General features: G+C 48.8%; 1 protein-coding gene across 1 annotated transcript; it reads left to right on the top strand.

The window, feature by feature from the left end:
* Positions 1 to 492: 492 nt before the first annotated feature.
* On the top strand, positions 493 to 17,690 carry RNF165 (ring finger protein 165). Its single transcript, XM_040264548.1, has 7 exons — positions 493 to 802; positions 2,707 to 2,817; positions 7,250 to 7,379; positions 9,130 to 9,234; positions 9,543 to 9,638; positions 16,361 to 16,467; positions 16,948 to 17,690. Exons 1-7 carry the CDS (start codon positions 627 to 629, stop codon positions 17,063 to 17,065), a joined length of 843 nt encoding a protein of 280 aa, XP_040120482.1. The 5' UTR covers positions 493 to 626; the 3' UTR covers positions 17,066 to 17,690.
* The last annotated feature ends 247 nt before the right edge of the window (positions 17,691 to 17,937 follow it).

Raw genomic sequence — 17,937 nt, 5'->3', positions numbered from 1 at the left:
GGACTGTAGTCCACCGGGCTCCTCTGCCCGTGGGATTTCTCAGGCAAGAATCCTGGAGTGGGTATCCATTTCCTTCTCGAGGGGATCTTCCCAACTTAGGGACCAAACTTGGGTCTCCTTCATTGCAGGCTGTTTCTCTAGGCATCTATTTAAAAGGTAGTAAGATCAATAAAGTTGCCTGGGAGAAATTCAAGAAAGCCAAACTGTCTCCTGGGACCTTAAAATTCCTTTAACTAGTGTGTTAATTTAAAAGAGAATGCTTATCTATTTATTGAATAAAATATGCCTCCTCCCTCCAACACCTTCTGCACTGAGCCTTTACCAGGCAGCACTGATGATCATTTGTATATAAAAATAATGACACTGTTGGGTTCTAATGAAGGTTTTGAGTTTCAGGGGCTGCAGGTTGCCGGTAGGGGGAGATGAGACCCGTTGGGGAGGGTAGCAGGGCTAGTCCTCATGGGGTCTTTGTCATTGCTTCTCCAGGTGCCCCCTTTCAAAGGTCTCAGCTTCCTCACGCTACCTCCTGCCGCCACTTCCACCTGGGCCCCCCGCAGCCGCAGCAGCTCGCTCCCGACTTCCCCCTGGCCCACCCCGTGCAGTCGCAGCCGGGCCTCAGCGCCCACATGGCCCCGGCCCACCAGCACAGCGGCGCCCTGCACCAGTCGCTGACCCCGCTGCCCACCCTGCAGTTCCAGGACGTCACAGGTCCCTCCTTCCTACCTCAGGCCCTGCACCAGCAATACCTCCTGCAGCAGCAGCTCCTGGAAGCCCAGCACCGCCGGCTCGTCTCTCACCCCAGGTGTGTGCGCCACATGGGCGAGGGTGGGCGGGGCCGGGGCGGGGCCCAGGGCGCGACCCCTGGTTTCCATCCTGCCAGGCTTGGCCCGCCATCAGTCACCAGAGGAGTCTCCCTGTAGGAGGCAGCTTTTGCTCTGGTTGCTGCTGAGTCGCTTCAGTCGTGCCGACTCTGTGCCACCCCATAGACGGCAGCCCACCAGGCACCCCCGTCCCTGGGATTCTCCAGGCAAGAACACTGGAGTGGGTTGCCATTTCCTTCAATGCATGAAAGTGAAAAGTGAAAGTGAAGTCGCTCAGTCCTGTCCGACCCTCAGCGACCCCATGGACTGCAGCCTTCCAGGCTCCTCTGTCCGTGGGATTTCCAGGCAAGAGTTCTGGAGTGGGGTGGCACTGCATTCATTCCGGGTAGTGAGCGCGGCTTTAGCCTGACACCAGCTCCCTCTGTTGCTAGCTTGTGTCCTTGCTGCATGGCCCAGGTAGCTGGTCAGGAGTTGGGTAACTAGTGGGCTAGGATGCTCCCGGTGGACTTTTGCATAGTGTGGGAGATTAGGCTAGGGGACCCCTCTCACCTTCTCAAACTTCATGGTCACTTGATTCTAACACTGGAGGTCCCTAAGGGATGCCCTGGGTCAACCCCACCCACAAAGAGCCCATCATGTGGTTGGAGAGACCAACGATGAAACAAATGCAAAATTAAATGAGGCAGTACTAATCAAATGGGGCTGAACTGACCGTGGGACCTCGGGCAAGCCACTTCACCTCTCTGAGTCTCAACTATTAAGAGAAGGAGTTGTACAAGATAAGCGTTTCTCTAACATTTTTGTCTCAGGACATTTTACACTCTTAAAAATTATTATAGCAAACTTTTGCTTATGTGGGTTATGACTATTGAAACCCTATTAGAAATTAAAAATGAAAAATATTTAAATACTTGTTAATTCATTTAAAAATGACAATAACAAAGTTATATTAATGCCAATAATGTTTTTCAAAAAATAGCTATATATAATGCAGTAAAAAGAGTGACTTTTAAAAATTATATATTTGCAAACCTCTTTAATAATTTGAGTGCAGAAGCAGATCTGAGAATACAGCTAATAGAAGATAGCTGTATCCTCAAATCTGCTTCTGCACTCAAATTGTAGCTGAATCACATGTCATATAGTTTCTAGAAAATTCCGTCATTCACTTGTGAGAGAATGAGAGTGAAAAAGCAAATAGATGATAGTATTATTATGAAAATCGTTTTGACCTCAGAAACCCTGTGAAAGGGTCACAGGGACTGCCAGGGATCGTTGGTGCATACTTTGAGCACCTCTGGACATGATGATCTTTGAGGCCCTAAGTGTTCATATCTATAGAGGTTGAGGTACCTGGGACAGAAGGTAAGTATTGTAGGAGGTCAGAGGAAGGAGAGGTCACCATGATCTGGAGTGTTCTGGGAGGTCTTTCTGGAGGAGGCCTAGTCCTGGGCCATGAAAACTGGGAAGAGTGTGGAGAAGGGTGGAAGAGAGGAGAAGAGCATGGTGGCAGCAGAGGGTATGGGTACATAGATGTGGGAGATGCTACAGGAGGCAGGTCTATGTGTCCTGGATACAACCCACCAAGGACAGAGGGGAGTAGAAAGAGAAGGAGCAAAGGAGGCAGAGAGCCTGGGGGAGACAGCAAGTTGGCAGCAGTTAGACCCAGGGAGCAGCCTTGGTGTAGTGGGCAGCCCACAGACAGCGGGAATGTCTGAGTTATGAGCTGCTGCCCAGGAAGCTTCCTTGGAGCTTGGGAAGAGGGCTGAAGGCCGCTGCTCCATATGTAGGCGTGGGTGGGGACCGCTGGGGACTCAGCGCTCTTGCAAGTTGGGCTGGCCCAGGGCTCCCCTGACACCTGGGTCCTCCTTCCCTTCCGGTGCAGGCGGAGTCAGGAGCGCGTGTCTGTCCATCCCCACCGCCTCCACCCCAGCTTCGACTTCGGCCACCAACTACAGACACCTCAGCCCAGGTATTTGGCTGAGGGCACTGACTGGTGAGTCTTTAGGGCCCCTGGGGGACGGGGAGAGGAGGGTCTTGCCTGATCCTTGGAGCTCCTGTTTCCTTCACATCAATGACGCAGGAGTTCTAGTCTTCAAGCCCCAGCTTTTGCCCTGTCCCCAGCCACCTTTGGATCCAGATGGGCCCCCGGGGGCCTAGTTTTGGCAGCAAGCTCAGATGTGGCTAAGCACCACCACGAGCCCAGCCTGGGGCTCAGTTCTTGTGGTTCTGCCTGGGAGGAGCTGACAGGGATGCAATGCATTTCCCAAGTCCTGGGAGTGTTGTGACCCAATAGTCCTTGGGAGGAGGGCAGATAGGAGAGTCTCAGGAGCTAGCATGATGGTCAGGGAAGGCTTCCTGGAGGAGGTGGGCCTTGAGGAGTCCAGAGAGAAGTGCCAGGGCGTGCCAGCCATGCAAAAGAGGCTCAGGGAGATGGAACCAGCCAGGTTGGAGGCAAGGCCTGGGGAGACTGCCTGGGGAGAGGTTCAGGGCTTGGTTGAGGGGTCTTTGTAGGCAGTGGGGCCTTGTGAAGTCTTCCCACAATCTCCTGAGCTCAGGACAGAGGTTTTTCTTGCCCTGAGATGCAGTACTGCTTGGTTTTGGGTCCTTGGTCCCACCCTACTCACAGGTTCTAGCTCAGGGAGGGCTGACCTAACCTAGGGTCAGATCCAAACACTAGAACACTTGAAAAAAAAGATCTGCAGTTCACTAAAGTACTTAGAAGTAAAGGGCATCATGCCTGCAACTTACTTTTAAATAGTGTAGAAAAAAAATCCACGGGGAACTGTGTCTGGGTAGGTATAAGTAGGTATGGATGGATGGATGGATGGATGGAGAGCAAGAAGGAAAAAGAAATGCAATGAAGCAGTAACACTTTAACATTTGGGGAATCTGAATGAAGGATAACCAGGAAGTTTTTGGTGCTGTTCTTACAACTTTGAGGTTAAAAAAAATATTTTTTCTTTAAAAGAATGTAAAAACAAAAAAAACCTCAACGAAAGGGAATGGACTGTTTATACAACAGACATACAGTAGTGTCATTACTCAGCCATTTACTCAGGCTAACTTTCATGGGCAAGGGTTGCTTTGGAAACGCGACCAGGACTGGACACCCAGGAACGGTTCTGAGGGGCAGTTCTGGTTGATTGGAAGTTAAACATGCTTCTAGGTGCAGGAGAGGGTTGTTTTCACAGGTTCCATCGTTTCCAGCCCTTGCTAGTTCTCAAGTTTTCTCTGATAGATTTAACGCTTCCTTAAGAGATTGTACCACAGCCAGCTTCAGCCCAGCCTCTTTCTAATTAGCAGATTCAAATTAGGAAGATTTAATTGTTGTTTGGATGAAATTCTGTCCCTCAGCAGGCAAGTCAATTCAATTTAGTTCACTTCAGCACCCAGAGCACCCAGGGTCCTTGTGTGCGGCTGAGGGATCTGAATACACACACGGGGTCCCACGTGGCAAGTGGGAGAGGATAGGTGACGCCAGGCGGTGAGGGTGGTGCTGCAGGGATGTCAGGAGGAGGGTGGTGTGCGGTTAAGCCTGCTTGCTTTAAATCTCCTGTCCTCCTCAAATTTCTGTTGCTCTGCATTCCTGACCCCCGCCTGCCCCGAGGACTGGGAGAGCCTGGGGCCCTGAGAGGCTGGGAGGCCCCTGTACCCGGGGCCACATTGGGCCTTTCTGCCTGTCCTGTCCCCACTTCTCAAGCAGGAGGTCCCCTCTCCTCCCTGTAATGAGCTCTGCTCCAGCAAGGGCCAGCCTCGTGGTGACAAGGGGCTTTACATACCCATCCCCCCTCTTTTCCAGGGAGGTCTCTTCTGCCAGGAGACACAAGGTTCTGGAAATTGGATGACAGGAAACGCAGTAGAGGAGGGGCCGCTCTCACGCTCTGCGAGGAGCCCTGGGAGGGAGGAGGTGGAGAGTGTGTCTGGACCCAGCCCCCCTCCCCTTTCCTTTAAACCATCACGAATCACTGACTTCTGCCCCAATCATTCCAGGATCCGGCCCCCAGAGCCTGGTCCAGCCCCAGGCCTGAGGCTGACTGGCCTTTCCCTGAAATTTAGGCGATTTCAGCCCTACCCGCATAGCTGCTCTCAGCTGAGCAGCCTGGCCTGAGAGTGTGTGGGGGCAGCAGGCCTTGGGGGGTAAATCCCCCCACAAAGCTCCCCTTTCTGGCCCAGGCCTGGTAACTTGGCCCCGACTTTGTGCCCCGCTCCAGTGTCTCCATTCTCAACGTGCTCCTCTGACTCAGTTCTGGGTTCATGGTTCCATCTCTGCCCCCACCGCAGGCCACTCCACCACCTAGTCCTAGCCCTCCTCAGGCACCCTGGGACAGGTAGAGAGGGGACCTGGAGAGGAGAGCCTCCTGGCTTCCTTCCCCTGCAGCAGCTGTTAGGGGATCCTGGGGTTTGGATCAGACTTTTGATGAGATGATAACAGGAGATCCCAGAGCCCGCCCAGGCCCCCCCGGGGCAAATCGCCCCACTCACCTGAGGCTGAAGGTGACTTTTGCTTCTCTAGTCAGCACTCTCAGAATTGGAGCGATTCTGTTCTCAATTCCTTGGGACTTTGCTTTTGGTAGAATTCCCTGAACATCTCTCTGCAGCTGTAAATCTGCTGGGACTGCTGGGCAGCTAAGAGTCCGAGTTTCTGCCCATGCCCATGAGGTGTCCCATGGAACTCCTTTCGTTGAGACAGGTCATAGGATGAGCCGAGGTGAGGGTCAGAAACCCTGGAGACCCAGACTGGCTAGCCCAGGGCCGTGGATTGGGCACCGCCCTTCTTCAGGCCTCTGCTCGGCCTGCAAAAATGAGGGGTTGGACTCAGAGGATTTCTAAGTTTACTTCCAACCAACTCCAAGAGTTACCTCATTCCCCAAGGGGGCAGACTCATCAGGAGTTGTTCCAAGGATCTGGGCTTTGGCCACCTGATGCAAAGCACTGATTCCTTGGAAAAGATTCTGATGCTGGGAAAGATGGAAGGTGGGAGGTGAAGGGGATGACAGAGGATGAGATGGTTGGGTGGCATCACCGACTCAATGGACATGAGTTTGAATAAGCTCCAGGAGTTGGTGATGGACAGGGCAGCCTGGTGTGCTGCAGTCCATGGGGTCACAAAGAGTTGGACATGACTGAGCGACTGAACTGAACTGAGCTGATGGAGGAAATATAGGAATTTATTTACATCACACTGTCCAGACATCACAGATGGAAGCAGAAATTCCTGTCATGTTCCTCATGTTTTAAACAAATTGCATTTGCGCAGGTGCCCTTTGGTTGGCTATATTCCCTACACCCTGGCACTCAGGTTGCAACCTGAGCAGGTTCAGCTTCAACTCGCAATTTCTGGTAAAAACACTTCAGAGGAGATGCTGGGTTCTTCCAGCCGAAAACTGGTTTACTCTCCTATGTGATTTTAATAGTAATTGATGATCTTCCTCCAGATCCTTTATTTCTTTAGGAGACGTGAGAAGGTGACAAGTAATTCAATCATTCCTTATTCATTTATTACACAGAAAACTTTCATAAAGAGCAATTTCCCTTCATCGTGATTTGGTTACCCTGAAGTACAGTTAATAGAGGAAAGACGGGATAAATGTTTGTTTCTTCTCCTGTATTTATTAGTTTTCAAAATGAAGAGTTGGTTCCCTAGCATCCTTCAAAGGGGACCAATTTGCTTTAGCATCATTTCACGCTCATGGATTTGAACCTATTTGATGTATTTCAACCTATTGCAGTTACACTCATTGATGTAAAATGTCCAAACTCTGCCAGTGGGGGCTTCTTTGAGATGGTTCCTGAATCCTTTTGACCTGACCTTAATGACTTCCTTTCTTTCAGTTATGACAAGATGTTTCAATCTCATTTTGCACATTTTTTTTTGTACTCAGACCTGAACTTAGCCTTTTTTTTTTTTTTCCAAGAAACCCTAGTTCCTTTTCAGTATTAACTGATTGATTACTAAGTAAATTTCCTGCACGGTTAAGAATGTGGGCAGTGGTTCAGGAGAGTTTCCTGCCCCAAGGCTGCAGGTCCCTCTTCTGTTATTTTCTTAAAGTGGTAAAAGCATGGCCTCTGACCCCTTCACTTTATCTGGACCTGTCTTTCCTTTGCGCTGAATCTGTGTCTGGCTTATTTGGATTCCTCTTTCAGGATTTCTCTTAGGAATGGACTTTGCCTTGGGAAGGAGATGTGTGCACTAGTCCCAATTAGTATGAGGCTCAGAATGTTCTAGTTCCTTCGGATCTCGCAGAGTCCTTCCTTCTCTGAGTCTTGATTCTCCTCATAAAGAGGGGGATGGACTAGGCGAGACTGGGTCCCTTGCCTCTGCAGCAATTCATGACCCTGATTCTACTTGATGGGCTTGATGTTTGGGGTCCCTTCGCACCCAACAGCTGAACCCCCTGTGCCTCACCGTGGCCCTGTCCCTGCAGGGATCTCAGCGTGGATGCCGGCTTGAGTTCTGCTCAGTTCCAGGTGCGGCCCGTCCCTCAGCACTATCAGCATTACCTAGCAACTCTTCGAATGCACCATTTTCCCCGAAACTCCTCCTCCACGCAGATGGTGAGTGAGAGGCTTTGCCAGGCGACTGAGTCTTCTGCCTTGTTGGTGCCAGTGGCGGGCTGAGGCCTGCGGCTCTGTGCCCCGCGCCCAGGCAGGTCCGCTGACATGCTTCCCTCCCAGCTCCCAGTCCCAATCAGGCTTGAAGGAGAAAGAAGGGAAAACTGCTGGGCCAGAAGCTAGCACTGCTGGAAGGAGGGGTGAGGGTGCTGGGGTAGGGGCAAGGGGCAGTGTGGCAGGCTATGTTCTGGGGGGCTAGGGGTGTGGGGCTGGGGGTAGGAGTGAGTGAGGATGGGGGGTGGTTGGGGGAAAGGCTCAGGGCTAAGAACAAGCAGAGTAGTCCCCCAACCCCATATGACCTGATTTAGGGTGGGCGCCTCCCTGGGTTCTGGTTTTACTGATCTGTGAAATGGGATGAAGACACCTGGTGTGGGAACATAAGAGACCCCAGAGGGGGCCTTTAGGGCTGCCTGCTGGTCTGGGGCGGCCTCGAGTGGAGCGTAGGCCTTCAGCACTCCAGGGGCGGGGACTGGGGGAGGGTCAGGTTGGGTTTGGGAGCCTTTGTGTTCCTGGCATCCCAAGCTTCATGATGCTTCATGAATGAAGGTGAAGTGAATCCGTTAAGGCAGCTGAAGACCGACTGAAAATCTTATTTCCAGACATCTGCACGCTGCTGCCCTCGGGTGTTAGTTCTGCCCTTCCAGTACTGCCTTTGCCCTTTAACCACCCAGCACCTCAGTCTCGTCACTTATAAAGTGAGAGCTAGGATGTGTCATCTCAGAAGCCTGGTTGGCTCTGAAGTTCTAAGGTTCACGTATGAAGTACCACCCCCTAGGACTAAAACCTTGTGTTTACTGAGAACTTAGTGCATTCCAGGCACCGTTCTAAGCACTGTATGTTCAGTTGCTCAGTCATGTTTGACGCTTTGCAACCCCATGGACTATAGCCCACCAGGCTCCCTCTGTCCATGGAATTTCCCAGGCAAGAATACCGGAGTGGGTTGCTATTTCCTACTCCAGGGGATCTTCCCAACCCAAGGATCACTCCACAGGAAAGGTTTTATCCCTGTTTTACAGATGGGCAAACTGAGGCCCAGAGAGGTTAAGTCCAGGATCATGCAGGAGTAAGCTGAAGAGCTCTGACTCACAGTGAGTGAGGTAGGGCCATACCAGGAAAGGGTCAGATCCTGTTTTTCTTTAAAATGTTGATATTTTTGTTCATTATGGACTTTTTGGTATTACTTTGATTTTAAAATATTACATTAAAGTACTATTTCTCTTGGTTTCTGAGTCATTGAATTTTGTGCCCTCACTTGTCCCACCCTAGTCTGGGCAGTACAGTGCAGAGCGGAAGAGAGTAAATTTTGCCATCTGACTGCCTGGGTTTGAAACCATGGTTATGTCACTTACTTCATTTTTTCACATCTCGTTTACCCTATCGGTAAAATGGGGATAGAAATTGTGCCCACGTGACAGATCAGTTAGTCATGAGAAGGGCTTCAAACAGGGCCTGCTATGAAATAAATGCCCAATCAGATTAGTTTGTTACTTTACTGATTTTGTGATTCTTTCTGGGGCTGGTTCGGCGCAGGCTTGGTTCTTGATGAGCAGAAAAGACAAGAGGAGGAAAGACAGCGCTTCTCTTCCCTTACCCCAGCGCCTCGGGTTGCGCTGACTGGCAGCTACGGGAGGGGGAATCGGAAGCTGGGCTCCCGGAGCCTGGAATCCTGTCTGAGGCATTTTCTCCCCAACAGGTTGTCCATGAAATCCGAAACTACCCTTACCCGCAGCTTCACTTCCTTGCTCTCCAGGGACTGAACCCCAGCAGACACACCTCCGCTGTGCGGGAGAGCTACGAGGTACGCCCTGCCCCTCTGTCTGGGGGATCCCTCCCATTCCGCCTGGTTCCCGCTGGGTTGGTGGAGACCCCACCATCTCCTGTCCCTCCCTCTCTGGTGGGGGAGGCATAGGTGGTGGCGGGGAGCCTCAGGGTTGAGAGTAGGAGGGAGAAAAAGAGTAGAGATCTCTCGGTCTTTGAGCCTCTGACAAGTTAGTTCTCCCCATGAGAATCTTTGCTGACGTCTCCCAGTGCCCCCTGCCTTATCGTGTGTACATCTGTGTGTCTGCACGTGTGGAGTCCACGCATGCACACGTTTTCTCTTTGTAGGAGCTGCTGCAGCTTGAGGACAGGCTGGGAAACGTGACTCGGGGAGCAGTGCAGAACACCATCGAGAGATTCACCTTCCCCCACAAGTACAAGAAGGTACGCTGCCAGCAGGTCAGCCTGCAGTCGAGAGGTGGGGGTGGGGAGCGATCTAGTTGATCCTGGCGCAGCTTAAAATCTAGAGGAAGCTCTGCCTCCTTTCCAGGGCCTTCTCCGGTGCCTCTGCCGGTGTGATCAGGAGGGCTGATGGCGGTGTCTCATTGGTACAGGAGGGGAGCTGGGTGCGTGTGTGTGTGCGTGTGGACTTGTGAGTGGTGTGCTGGGTGGGTGTACAGGCAGATGAATGTGTGTATCTGAATGTGGAGGGCTGGAGGCTAAGGTTTGCCTTAGAAAAGACTCCAAGTCCAACCTCACCTGTGGACAGATGGGAGGCTAAGGCTTCAGAGTGTAGGTTTCCAGTCCTCAGTGAGTGTCAGGCTCACCTGGACCACTTTTAAAGCCACAGAGTCACAGGCTCTACCCTAAGCCTGCAGAGGAAGACTCTCCAGGGCTATTTCTTGGGAATCTGGAGTAGGATTAGAGCCCAGGAATTGAAGTTAATTCAATAAATAAAAAATTTGGAAGCAACTGAGATGTTTTTCAATAAGGAAATAGATAAACTGTGGTACATATGTATATTCCATGAGTTTAAAAAATATTCAGTCATGAATAGATGTCATACAGAAAATATATATTAAATGCATATTCCTATGTGAAAAAAGTTGCTTGAAAAGGCTGCATATTGTGTGATTCCAAATGTACAGCATTCTAGAAAAGGAAGACTGGACTGTAAAAAGATCCACTGTTGCCAAGGGCTCTGGGGGAGGAATAGACAAATAAACAGGTGGATCACAAGGGATTTGCAGTGTGGTAAGACTATTTTCTTATGCTACTGTGATGGTGGGCACGGGACACTGCATTTGTCAAAACCCTAAGAACTCTAATGTAAACCAATGGACTTTATTAATGGTGAGGTATCACTCTCGGTTCATCAGTTGTAACAAATACACCAAACTAATGCAAGATATCAATCAGGCAAACTGTGTGCATTTTGAGAGGGGAAGGGATGGAACAGGCTGTATTTTCTGCTTAGTTTTCATATAAACTAACACAACTCTATGAAATGAAGTCTGCTATGAAAATAAATAGATAGTTATCTAAGTTTAGGAATTAAAAGCTTGACAAACACTGAGAATCTTGGAGCTGGAAAATGCTAGCGCTGGTCAAGCTGGAGCCCGTCTTCACCCCCTCAGGAGGTCCTAGGCTGCAGTGGTTGCGAGCACTAGGTGCTGGAGTCAGTTTTAAATTCCAGTTTTACTACTGTCTTTGGGCTGCTATAACAAAATACTATCTGCTTGGTGGCTTGGTGGCACTTATTTCTGATGGTTTTGGAGCCTGGGAAGTCAAAACCAAGGCACTGGCCGACTTGATTCTTAGTGAGAGCACTCTTTCTGTCTGGCAGGTGGCTCACTTCTTGGTCTGTCCTCACGTGGCAGAAAGGACACTCTGGTGTCTTTTTCTCTTCTTATAAGGGCACCAATCCCATCATGGGGAACCCACCCTCATGAATTCATCTAGACCTAATTACTGCCCAGAGCCTCATCTCCATCACATTGGAAGGGTGGTTAGGGCTTCAACATATGAATTTGGGGTGGAAAGAGAAACATTCAGACCATAACCACTAGTTATAGCTGTGTGACTCTGGACAGCTTACTTGGCATTTCTGGCCCTTCCCTTGCCCTTTTTAATGTAAAATGGGAAAGATACATTAGTAGCTGCCATAGAGCGGCTCTGGGGATTCAGTGGGACAGTGTGTATACAGAGCCCAGCCCTGCCTGTACCTGCTGAGAGCTTGGGAGTGGGGAGCTGCTCTTACCTTGAGAGCAGGCTCGCTCACTCTAGGCTTGCCCAGAACCCATGGTGTCAATGTCAAAGACCATGACCCTTGGCCTGTGCAGCTTCTCTTGGAGGCACTGGATTTATCCATCAGCGATTCCCACCAACATCTATAACACACCTATTATGTGTCAGTCATGCATAGCATGTTAATAGGGGACATGACAAACATAGACAGCATATTAAAAATCAGAGACATTACTTTGCTGACAAATGTTTGTCTAGCCAAAGCTATGGTTTTTCCAGTAGTCATGTATGAATGTGAGAGTTGGACTATAAAGAAGACTGAGTGCCAAAGAACTGATGCTTTTAACTGTGGTGCTGGAGAAGACTCCTGAGAGTTGCTTGGACTGCAAGGAGATCAAACCATTCAATCCTAAAGGAAATCAGTCCTGAATGTTCATTGGAAGGACTGATGCTGAAACTGAAGCTCTAATACTTTGGCCACCTGATGCAAAGATCTGATTCATTAGAAAAGACCCTGATGCTGGGAAAGATTTAAGGTGGAAGGAGAAGGGGATGACAGAGGATGAAATGGTTGGATGGCATCACCGACTCAATGGACATGAGTTTGAGCAAGCTCTGGGAGAAGGTGAAAGACAGGGAAGCCTGGCATGCTGCAGTCCAGGAGGTCGCAAAGAGTCAGACATGACTGAGTGACTAAACAACAACAAAGAGGAAATGATAGTATTTCAGTAATTAAGGGGGCCATTGGCATGGAGAAAATGACCATTCGTTGGTGGGAGAGCTTGAATGGAGAAGAACGCAGAAGGGAGAAAGGTGTGTTCAGGAGCCCAGGAACAACTTCTACCTTCCTGACCAGGATGGCCTCACTTACACCAGACTGCACACTTCATTTGCCATCACTTCAACAGGTTGAGAGGAGATAAGGTAAAGAACAAATGCTAAGAATGAAAAGGAAAAATGAACTGAGCCAATGAGATAACGAGTTGAGCTAAGAAAGTATAAGAATAAAAGGAGAATTAGGGGAATAAAATATTTTAAAATAAGGAATAAGAAGAAATAAAAATGCAAAATGATAGCATTTAAAACCCTTTAAAGTATAAAAAAGCTTAAAAAATTTAAACTCAGTAAAATAATATAAAACAGAAAAGGATATTTTAAAATAGTAATAATGATAAGAATAATTAAAATATAGTCTAAAAAGAAAATAGAAACAAGAATTAGGAAAAGATATGAAAACAACATACAAAATTAATCTCAATAACATCAAAGTAAAAAGGGAATGTTAACAAAAATGAGAAAGTAAGGGTAAAAGAGATAAAATAAATATTAAATTTAGAATGCTGAAGAAGGTTATAGTTGAGATGAAAGTTTCATGGATAATGAAAAGAGAAGACAAAAACCAGAAGACCTAAAAGATTAAAAATACAAAAGAAGAAATAGGATAAGATTTGAAAAGAGACAATAGTTTAAAGAAGTATAGATTAAACATAGCAAAACAAGGTAGGAATATTAAATATAGTTAAAATTATTAACTATAAAAAGGAAATCTTGAATAATGATGGGAGAAGACAATAGAAAATAGTCTCCATGGTATTTTTTTATGGAACTCTCTTTTCTGAAAGGGTTGACTAAAAGAAGGCCACTCCTCTAGCAAACACAGCTGGGTTCTTAGGCAGGCAGATGATCGTAACTCCATTCATAATCCAAACCCATGACAACTGTATGAGACCATGGATGTAATTCTGATTTTCTGGATTATGGCTAAGAGTAAACTTATTGCAATGGGGCATATGGGGCATATAGGGCACAGGGAAGCTGAGATCAGAAGGCATAGATTTTCTTATATGTCCTAATGAGGTTACACAATTCCCTAGACTGCTTCAGACTCCAGAACTGTGGATCAGGAACCAGACTGCGGAGACCTAGAATTTAGGCCTGGCCCCAAGATCAGAGTCATTATCTGGGTGGTCTTTATCTCGTGACACTTCAGATTTTTCTCTTGGCTAAATGATCTTTAAGTCTGCTTATCCCTGGAGAAGGGAGAGAAGTGAAGTGAAAGTTGCTCAGTCGTGTCTGACTCTTTGCAACCCCATGGACTATACAGTTCATGGAATTCTCCAGGCCAGAATACTGGAGTGGGTAGCCTTTCCCTTCTCCAGGAGATCTTCCCAATCCAGGGATCAAACCCAGGCCTCTCACATTGCAGGTGGATTTTTTTACCAGCTGAGCCACCAGGGAAGCCCCAGAATACCAGAGTGGATAGCCTATCCCTTCTCCAGGGGTTCTTCTCGACCCAGGAATCGAACCAGGGTCTCCTGCACTGCAGGTGGATTCTTTACCAGCTGAGCTACCAGGGAAGGAGCTAGTTTTATTCCCATGGGTGTTATCAGAACGTTTTACTGTTTGACATGGAGATGGGGATAAGAAAGTGGGCTGACTTCATTCACTGATTAGATTCCTTCCTCCCCAGAATATTTTTTTTAAGCACCAATGATATGCCTTGTACTTGACAAAGTGTTCAGTTCAGTTCAGCCGCTCAGTCATGTCTGACTCTTTGCGTCCCCATGAATTGCAGCATGCCAGGCCTCCCTGTCCATCACCAACTCCCGGAGTTCACTCAGACTCACGTCCATCGAGTCCGTGATGCCATCCAGCCATCTCATCCTCTGTCGTCCCCTTCTCCTCCTGCCCCCAATCCCTCCCAGCATCAGAGTCTTTTCCAACGAGTCAACTCTTTGCATGAAGTGGCCAAACTACTGGAGATTCAGCTTTAGCATCATTCCTTCCAAAGAAATCCCAGGGCTGATCTCCTTCAGAATGGACTGGTTAGATCTCCTTGCAGTCCAAGGGACTCTCAAGAGTCTTCTCCAACACCACAGTTCAAAAGCATCAGTTCTTCAGTGCTCAGCCTTCTTCACAGTCCAACTCTCACATCCATACGTGACTACTGGAAAAGCCATAACCTTGACTAGACGGACCTTAGTCGGCACAGTAATGTCTCTGCTTTTGAATATGCTGTCTAGGTTGGTCATAAATTTTCTTCCAAGGAGTAAATGTGCACGGAACCTAAAGAAGGATGAGCCATGGTCCAATAGTAGTTGTTGTTGTGCAGTCCCTAAGTCATGTCTGGCTCTTTCCAACTCCATGGACTGCACATGCCAAGCTTCCCTGTTCTTCACTGTCTCCCAGAGCTTGCTTAAATTCATGTCCATTGAGTCGGTGATGTTATCTAACCATCTCATCCTCTGTCACCCTCTTCTCCTTTTGCCTTCAATCTTTCCCAGAATCAGGCTCTTTTCCAATGAGCCAGTTCTTCGCATCTGGTGGCCAAAGTATTGGAGCTTCAGCTTCAACATCAGTCCTTCCAATGACTATTCAGGGTTGATTTCCTTTAGGATCGACTGGTTTGATCTCCTTGCTGTCCAAGCAACTCTGAAGAGTCTTCTCCAGCACCACAGTTCAAAAGCATCAATTCTTCAGCACTCAGTCTTCTTTATGGTCCAGCTCTCACATCCATACATGGGTACTGGAAAAACCACAATTTTGGCTATATGGACCTTTGTCGGCAAAGTGATATCTCTGCTTCTTAGTACACTAAGTTTGTCATAGCTTTTCTTCCAAAGAGCAAGCATCTTTTAATTTCATGGCTATAGCCACTGTCCACAGTGATTTTGGAGCCCAAGAAAATAAAATCTGTCACTGCTTCCACTTTTTCCTCTTATATTTGCTATAAAGTGATGGGCCTGGATGCCATGATCTTAGTTTTTTGAATGCTGAGTTTCAAGGCAGCTTTTTAAAATACTTAGCATAGAACTGAAAACAAGACAAATTAAAGTTAACAAGTATAAACAGAGTGCCTATATGCTGGCTAATGTGATATTGAAACTAGTGCTTAATTTATCCTTTTTTTAATTAATAGCTTTTAAAAATTGAAGTGTGGTTGATTTACAATGTTGTGTTAGTTTCTGGTGCACAGTGGAACTAGTACCTATTTTAAAGGAACTTTCTGGGTAGGCAGGGAGATCCAACAACTTAAAATAAGCATGGTATGAAAATTAAGAGGTAAAGCCCAGTTTGCCTTCATCTAGTAATGAATGAATAACTGAATAGACATTAGCTGAGGGGAGGAGAGGAAGGAAGGGAGCAAGAGGAGGGAGAAGTGTGGAGGCAAGGATCTAGGTTGGAGAGACTGTAAGGAGTGGACAGCATGAGGGGACTAGAAAGGGGGCAGCTGTTTATGCACAGGCCATAGATTTGCCCAGGGTGATTCATTAGGCACCCAATTCTGTTCCAGACTCTATGCCCTTAGGACTGCATTAAGTTTATACCCTGGACATAATTTGCCTGGAACAACAAGAATAAGATTCGTTTGGTTTCTTCCACATTCTGTATTCTGCACCAAGGAGAGGGTGTGGGGAGGAGGCAGGGAGAAGAGTCTGGGAAGCACACAGAAGTCTAGGTGTTAAAAAACGACACAAAACAAAACAAAGTCTGCTGCTGCTGCTGCGAAGTCGCTTCAGCCGTGTCTGGCTCTGTGCGACCCCACAGACGGCAGCCCACCAGGCTCCTCCATCCCTGGGATTCTCCAGAGATGAATACTGGAATGGGTTGCCATTTCCTTCTCCAATGCATGCATGCATGCTAAGCCGCTTCAGTCGTGTACGACTCTGTGCGACCCCGTGGACAGCAGCCCGCCAGGCTCCTCTGTCCACAGGATTCTCCAGGCAAGAATACTGGAGTGGATTGCCATGTCCTTCTCCGAAAACAAAGTCTAGGTTTTACTTAAGAACTTCAAAAGTGACCGACACACAGGGAAAGGAGGCTGAAAGGCAGAGGGGGAAGTGCTGTGGATGAAAGGCAATAGCCACCACCACGTGAGTCGGCTTCAGGTAACAGATGCTCTCCTCTGCTTCTCACAGCGAAGACCCCAGGATGGGAAGGGCAAGAAGGAGGAGGGAGAGGAGTCAGACACCGATGAGAAATGCACAATCTGCCTGTCTCTGCTGGAAGATGGAGAAGATGTGAGGTGGGAGCGCGGCTCCTTGGGTCCCCCGTCCTCCTTCCTGGGGCTAATCCAGTCCTCTGCCACGTGTCGGGGTGGGGGGAGTGCTTGCTTGTTTGCCTGCGCACATGCGTGAGTGTGCGAGAGTGCGCAGTGTGCTCCGTGGTGGTCCTAGGAAGGTGGAGTGTGGAACATTCTGGATGTGTAGTGCCCATCGTGTGGACACCCAGACACCAAGCTAAGAGAGCAGAGGGGCATTTGGCCTGGATGTATCTCAGATTAAGTCCTGGCTTCAGTTGGAGGGCCAGGAGGAGGGGGGTCTTGGGACTCTCCTTCCTGCCATGCATTCCCGTCCCAGCCACAAGCTCACTTCATGGCAGGGCCCCCAAGACCCTTTGGGTGTGAGTCTCCTGGTCCCCCGAGTAGTTGGTTTCCCTCGGCTCTTGGCGCAGTGCAGGACCCTTCCCCTTGACAATTGTTCCCATTTACCCTTCCCTCTTCCAGGCGCCTCCCCTGTATGCATCTCTTTCATCAACTGTGTGTGGACCAGTGGCTCGCCATGAGCAAGAAATGCCCCATCTGCCGAGTGGACATTGAGACACAACTGGGAGCCGACAGCTGAGGGAGGAATCAGACAGTGGACACCCCATTTTCCTTCACCAGGTCCCCCCACGGCCATAGCCCTTGCAGCCAAACTTTGCCTTCTGAGCCATTTGATGTAGAGGAAAAGCCTGCAAGCACATTTTTGTGGAAAGAGGAGTTGGTGGTAATCCGTATCCGAGGAAAGGAGGGGGTGGGGGGAGGCCTGCCCATGCAGAGTGGTGACTGCCCCATCCCTCGGTCCGTCCGTCCGTCGTCCGTCCGCCTGCTGCGCGGGAGGGAGGGAGCTGGCGTTGCCCGGAACAGGGGTGGGAAGGGGGGGCCACGCTGCGAGTCTAGAGGCGGTCTTGCAGGTCCCAGCTGACAGCCCGGCCCCTCGATCCTGTCCTTCAGAGGATTGTATATATACCTCTCGACCACGTAGAAACCATGTAGGGGTCTCTAGCTATTTCTGTGGATGGCAGCCAGAGCATGTTAGCTTCAGAAAACAATGTCCTGTGTGGTGCTCCGGTCATCTGTGGTGGACATGTCGCTGTTACCGACTCTGCACCAAATATTTCTCATTGAGTTTCTTGTCTTGGTGCCTGACTGAACCAACCGACGACAGCCCAAAATCTTCCCGTCTTTACGAGAGAAAAGGAAAAAAACCGAATCAAAGGTGAAAAAAAAAAAAAAAAAAAAAAGAGCCAAATTCTGTTTACGGTGAAAAGGATGATTTTTTTTTTTTCACCCAGGTTGGGAGGCGGGAGGGGGTCCTGGTTTTGTTTTTGTCTTTTTTCTTGGCTTTTGTTTTTCTCATGTTTACAAGCGCACGGAGCGAGCATGGAGGGGGCATGTGAGTAGGCGGTGGGGACTGGAGATGGAGCCGATGGAGGCCTCAGATGGGCCTCTCAG

Source organism: Oryx dammah, unplaced genomic scaffold (assembly GCF_014754425.2).
Source record: "Oryx dammah isolate SB20612 unplaced genomic scaffold, SCBI_Odam_1.1 HiC_scaffold_22, whole genome shotgun sequence".
NCBI classification, from domain to species: domain Eukaryota; kingdom Metazoa; phylum Chordata; class Mammalia; order Artiodactyla; family Bovidae; genus Oryx; species Oryx dammah.
Note: the sequence above shows the minus strand (reverse complement) of the source record. Positions and strands in the feature narration are given on the sequence as shown.

Excerpts from the sequence above, each read along its gene's own strand:
- RNF165 (XM_040264548.1), top strand. The coding sequence starts at position 627 with ATGGCCCCGGCCCACCAGCACAGCGGCGCCCTGCACCAGTCGCTGACC. Across the intron at positions 9,235-9,542 it reads CTGTGCGGGAGAGCTACGAG|GAGCTGCTGCAGCTTGAGGA; the intron begins GTACGCCCTGCC and ends TTCTCTTTGTAG. Across the intron at positions 9,639-16,360 it reads TCCCCCACAAGTACAAGAAG|CGAAGACCCCAGGATGGGAA; the intron begins GTACGCTGCCAG and ends TGCTTCTCACAG.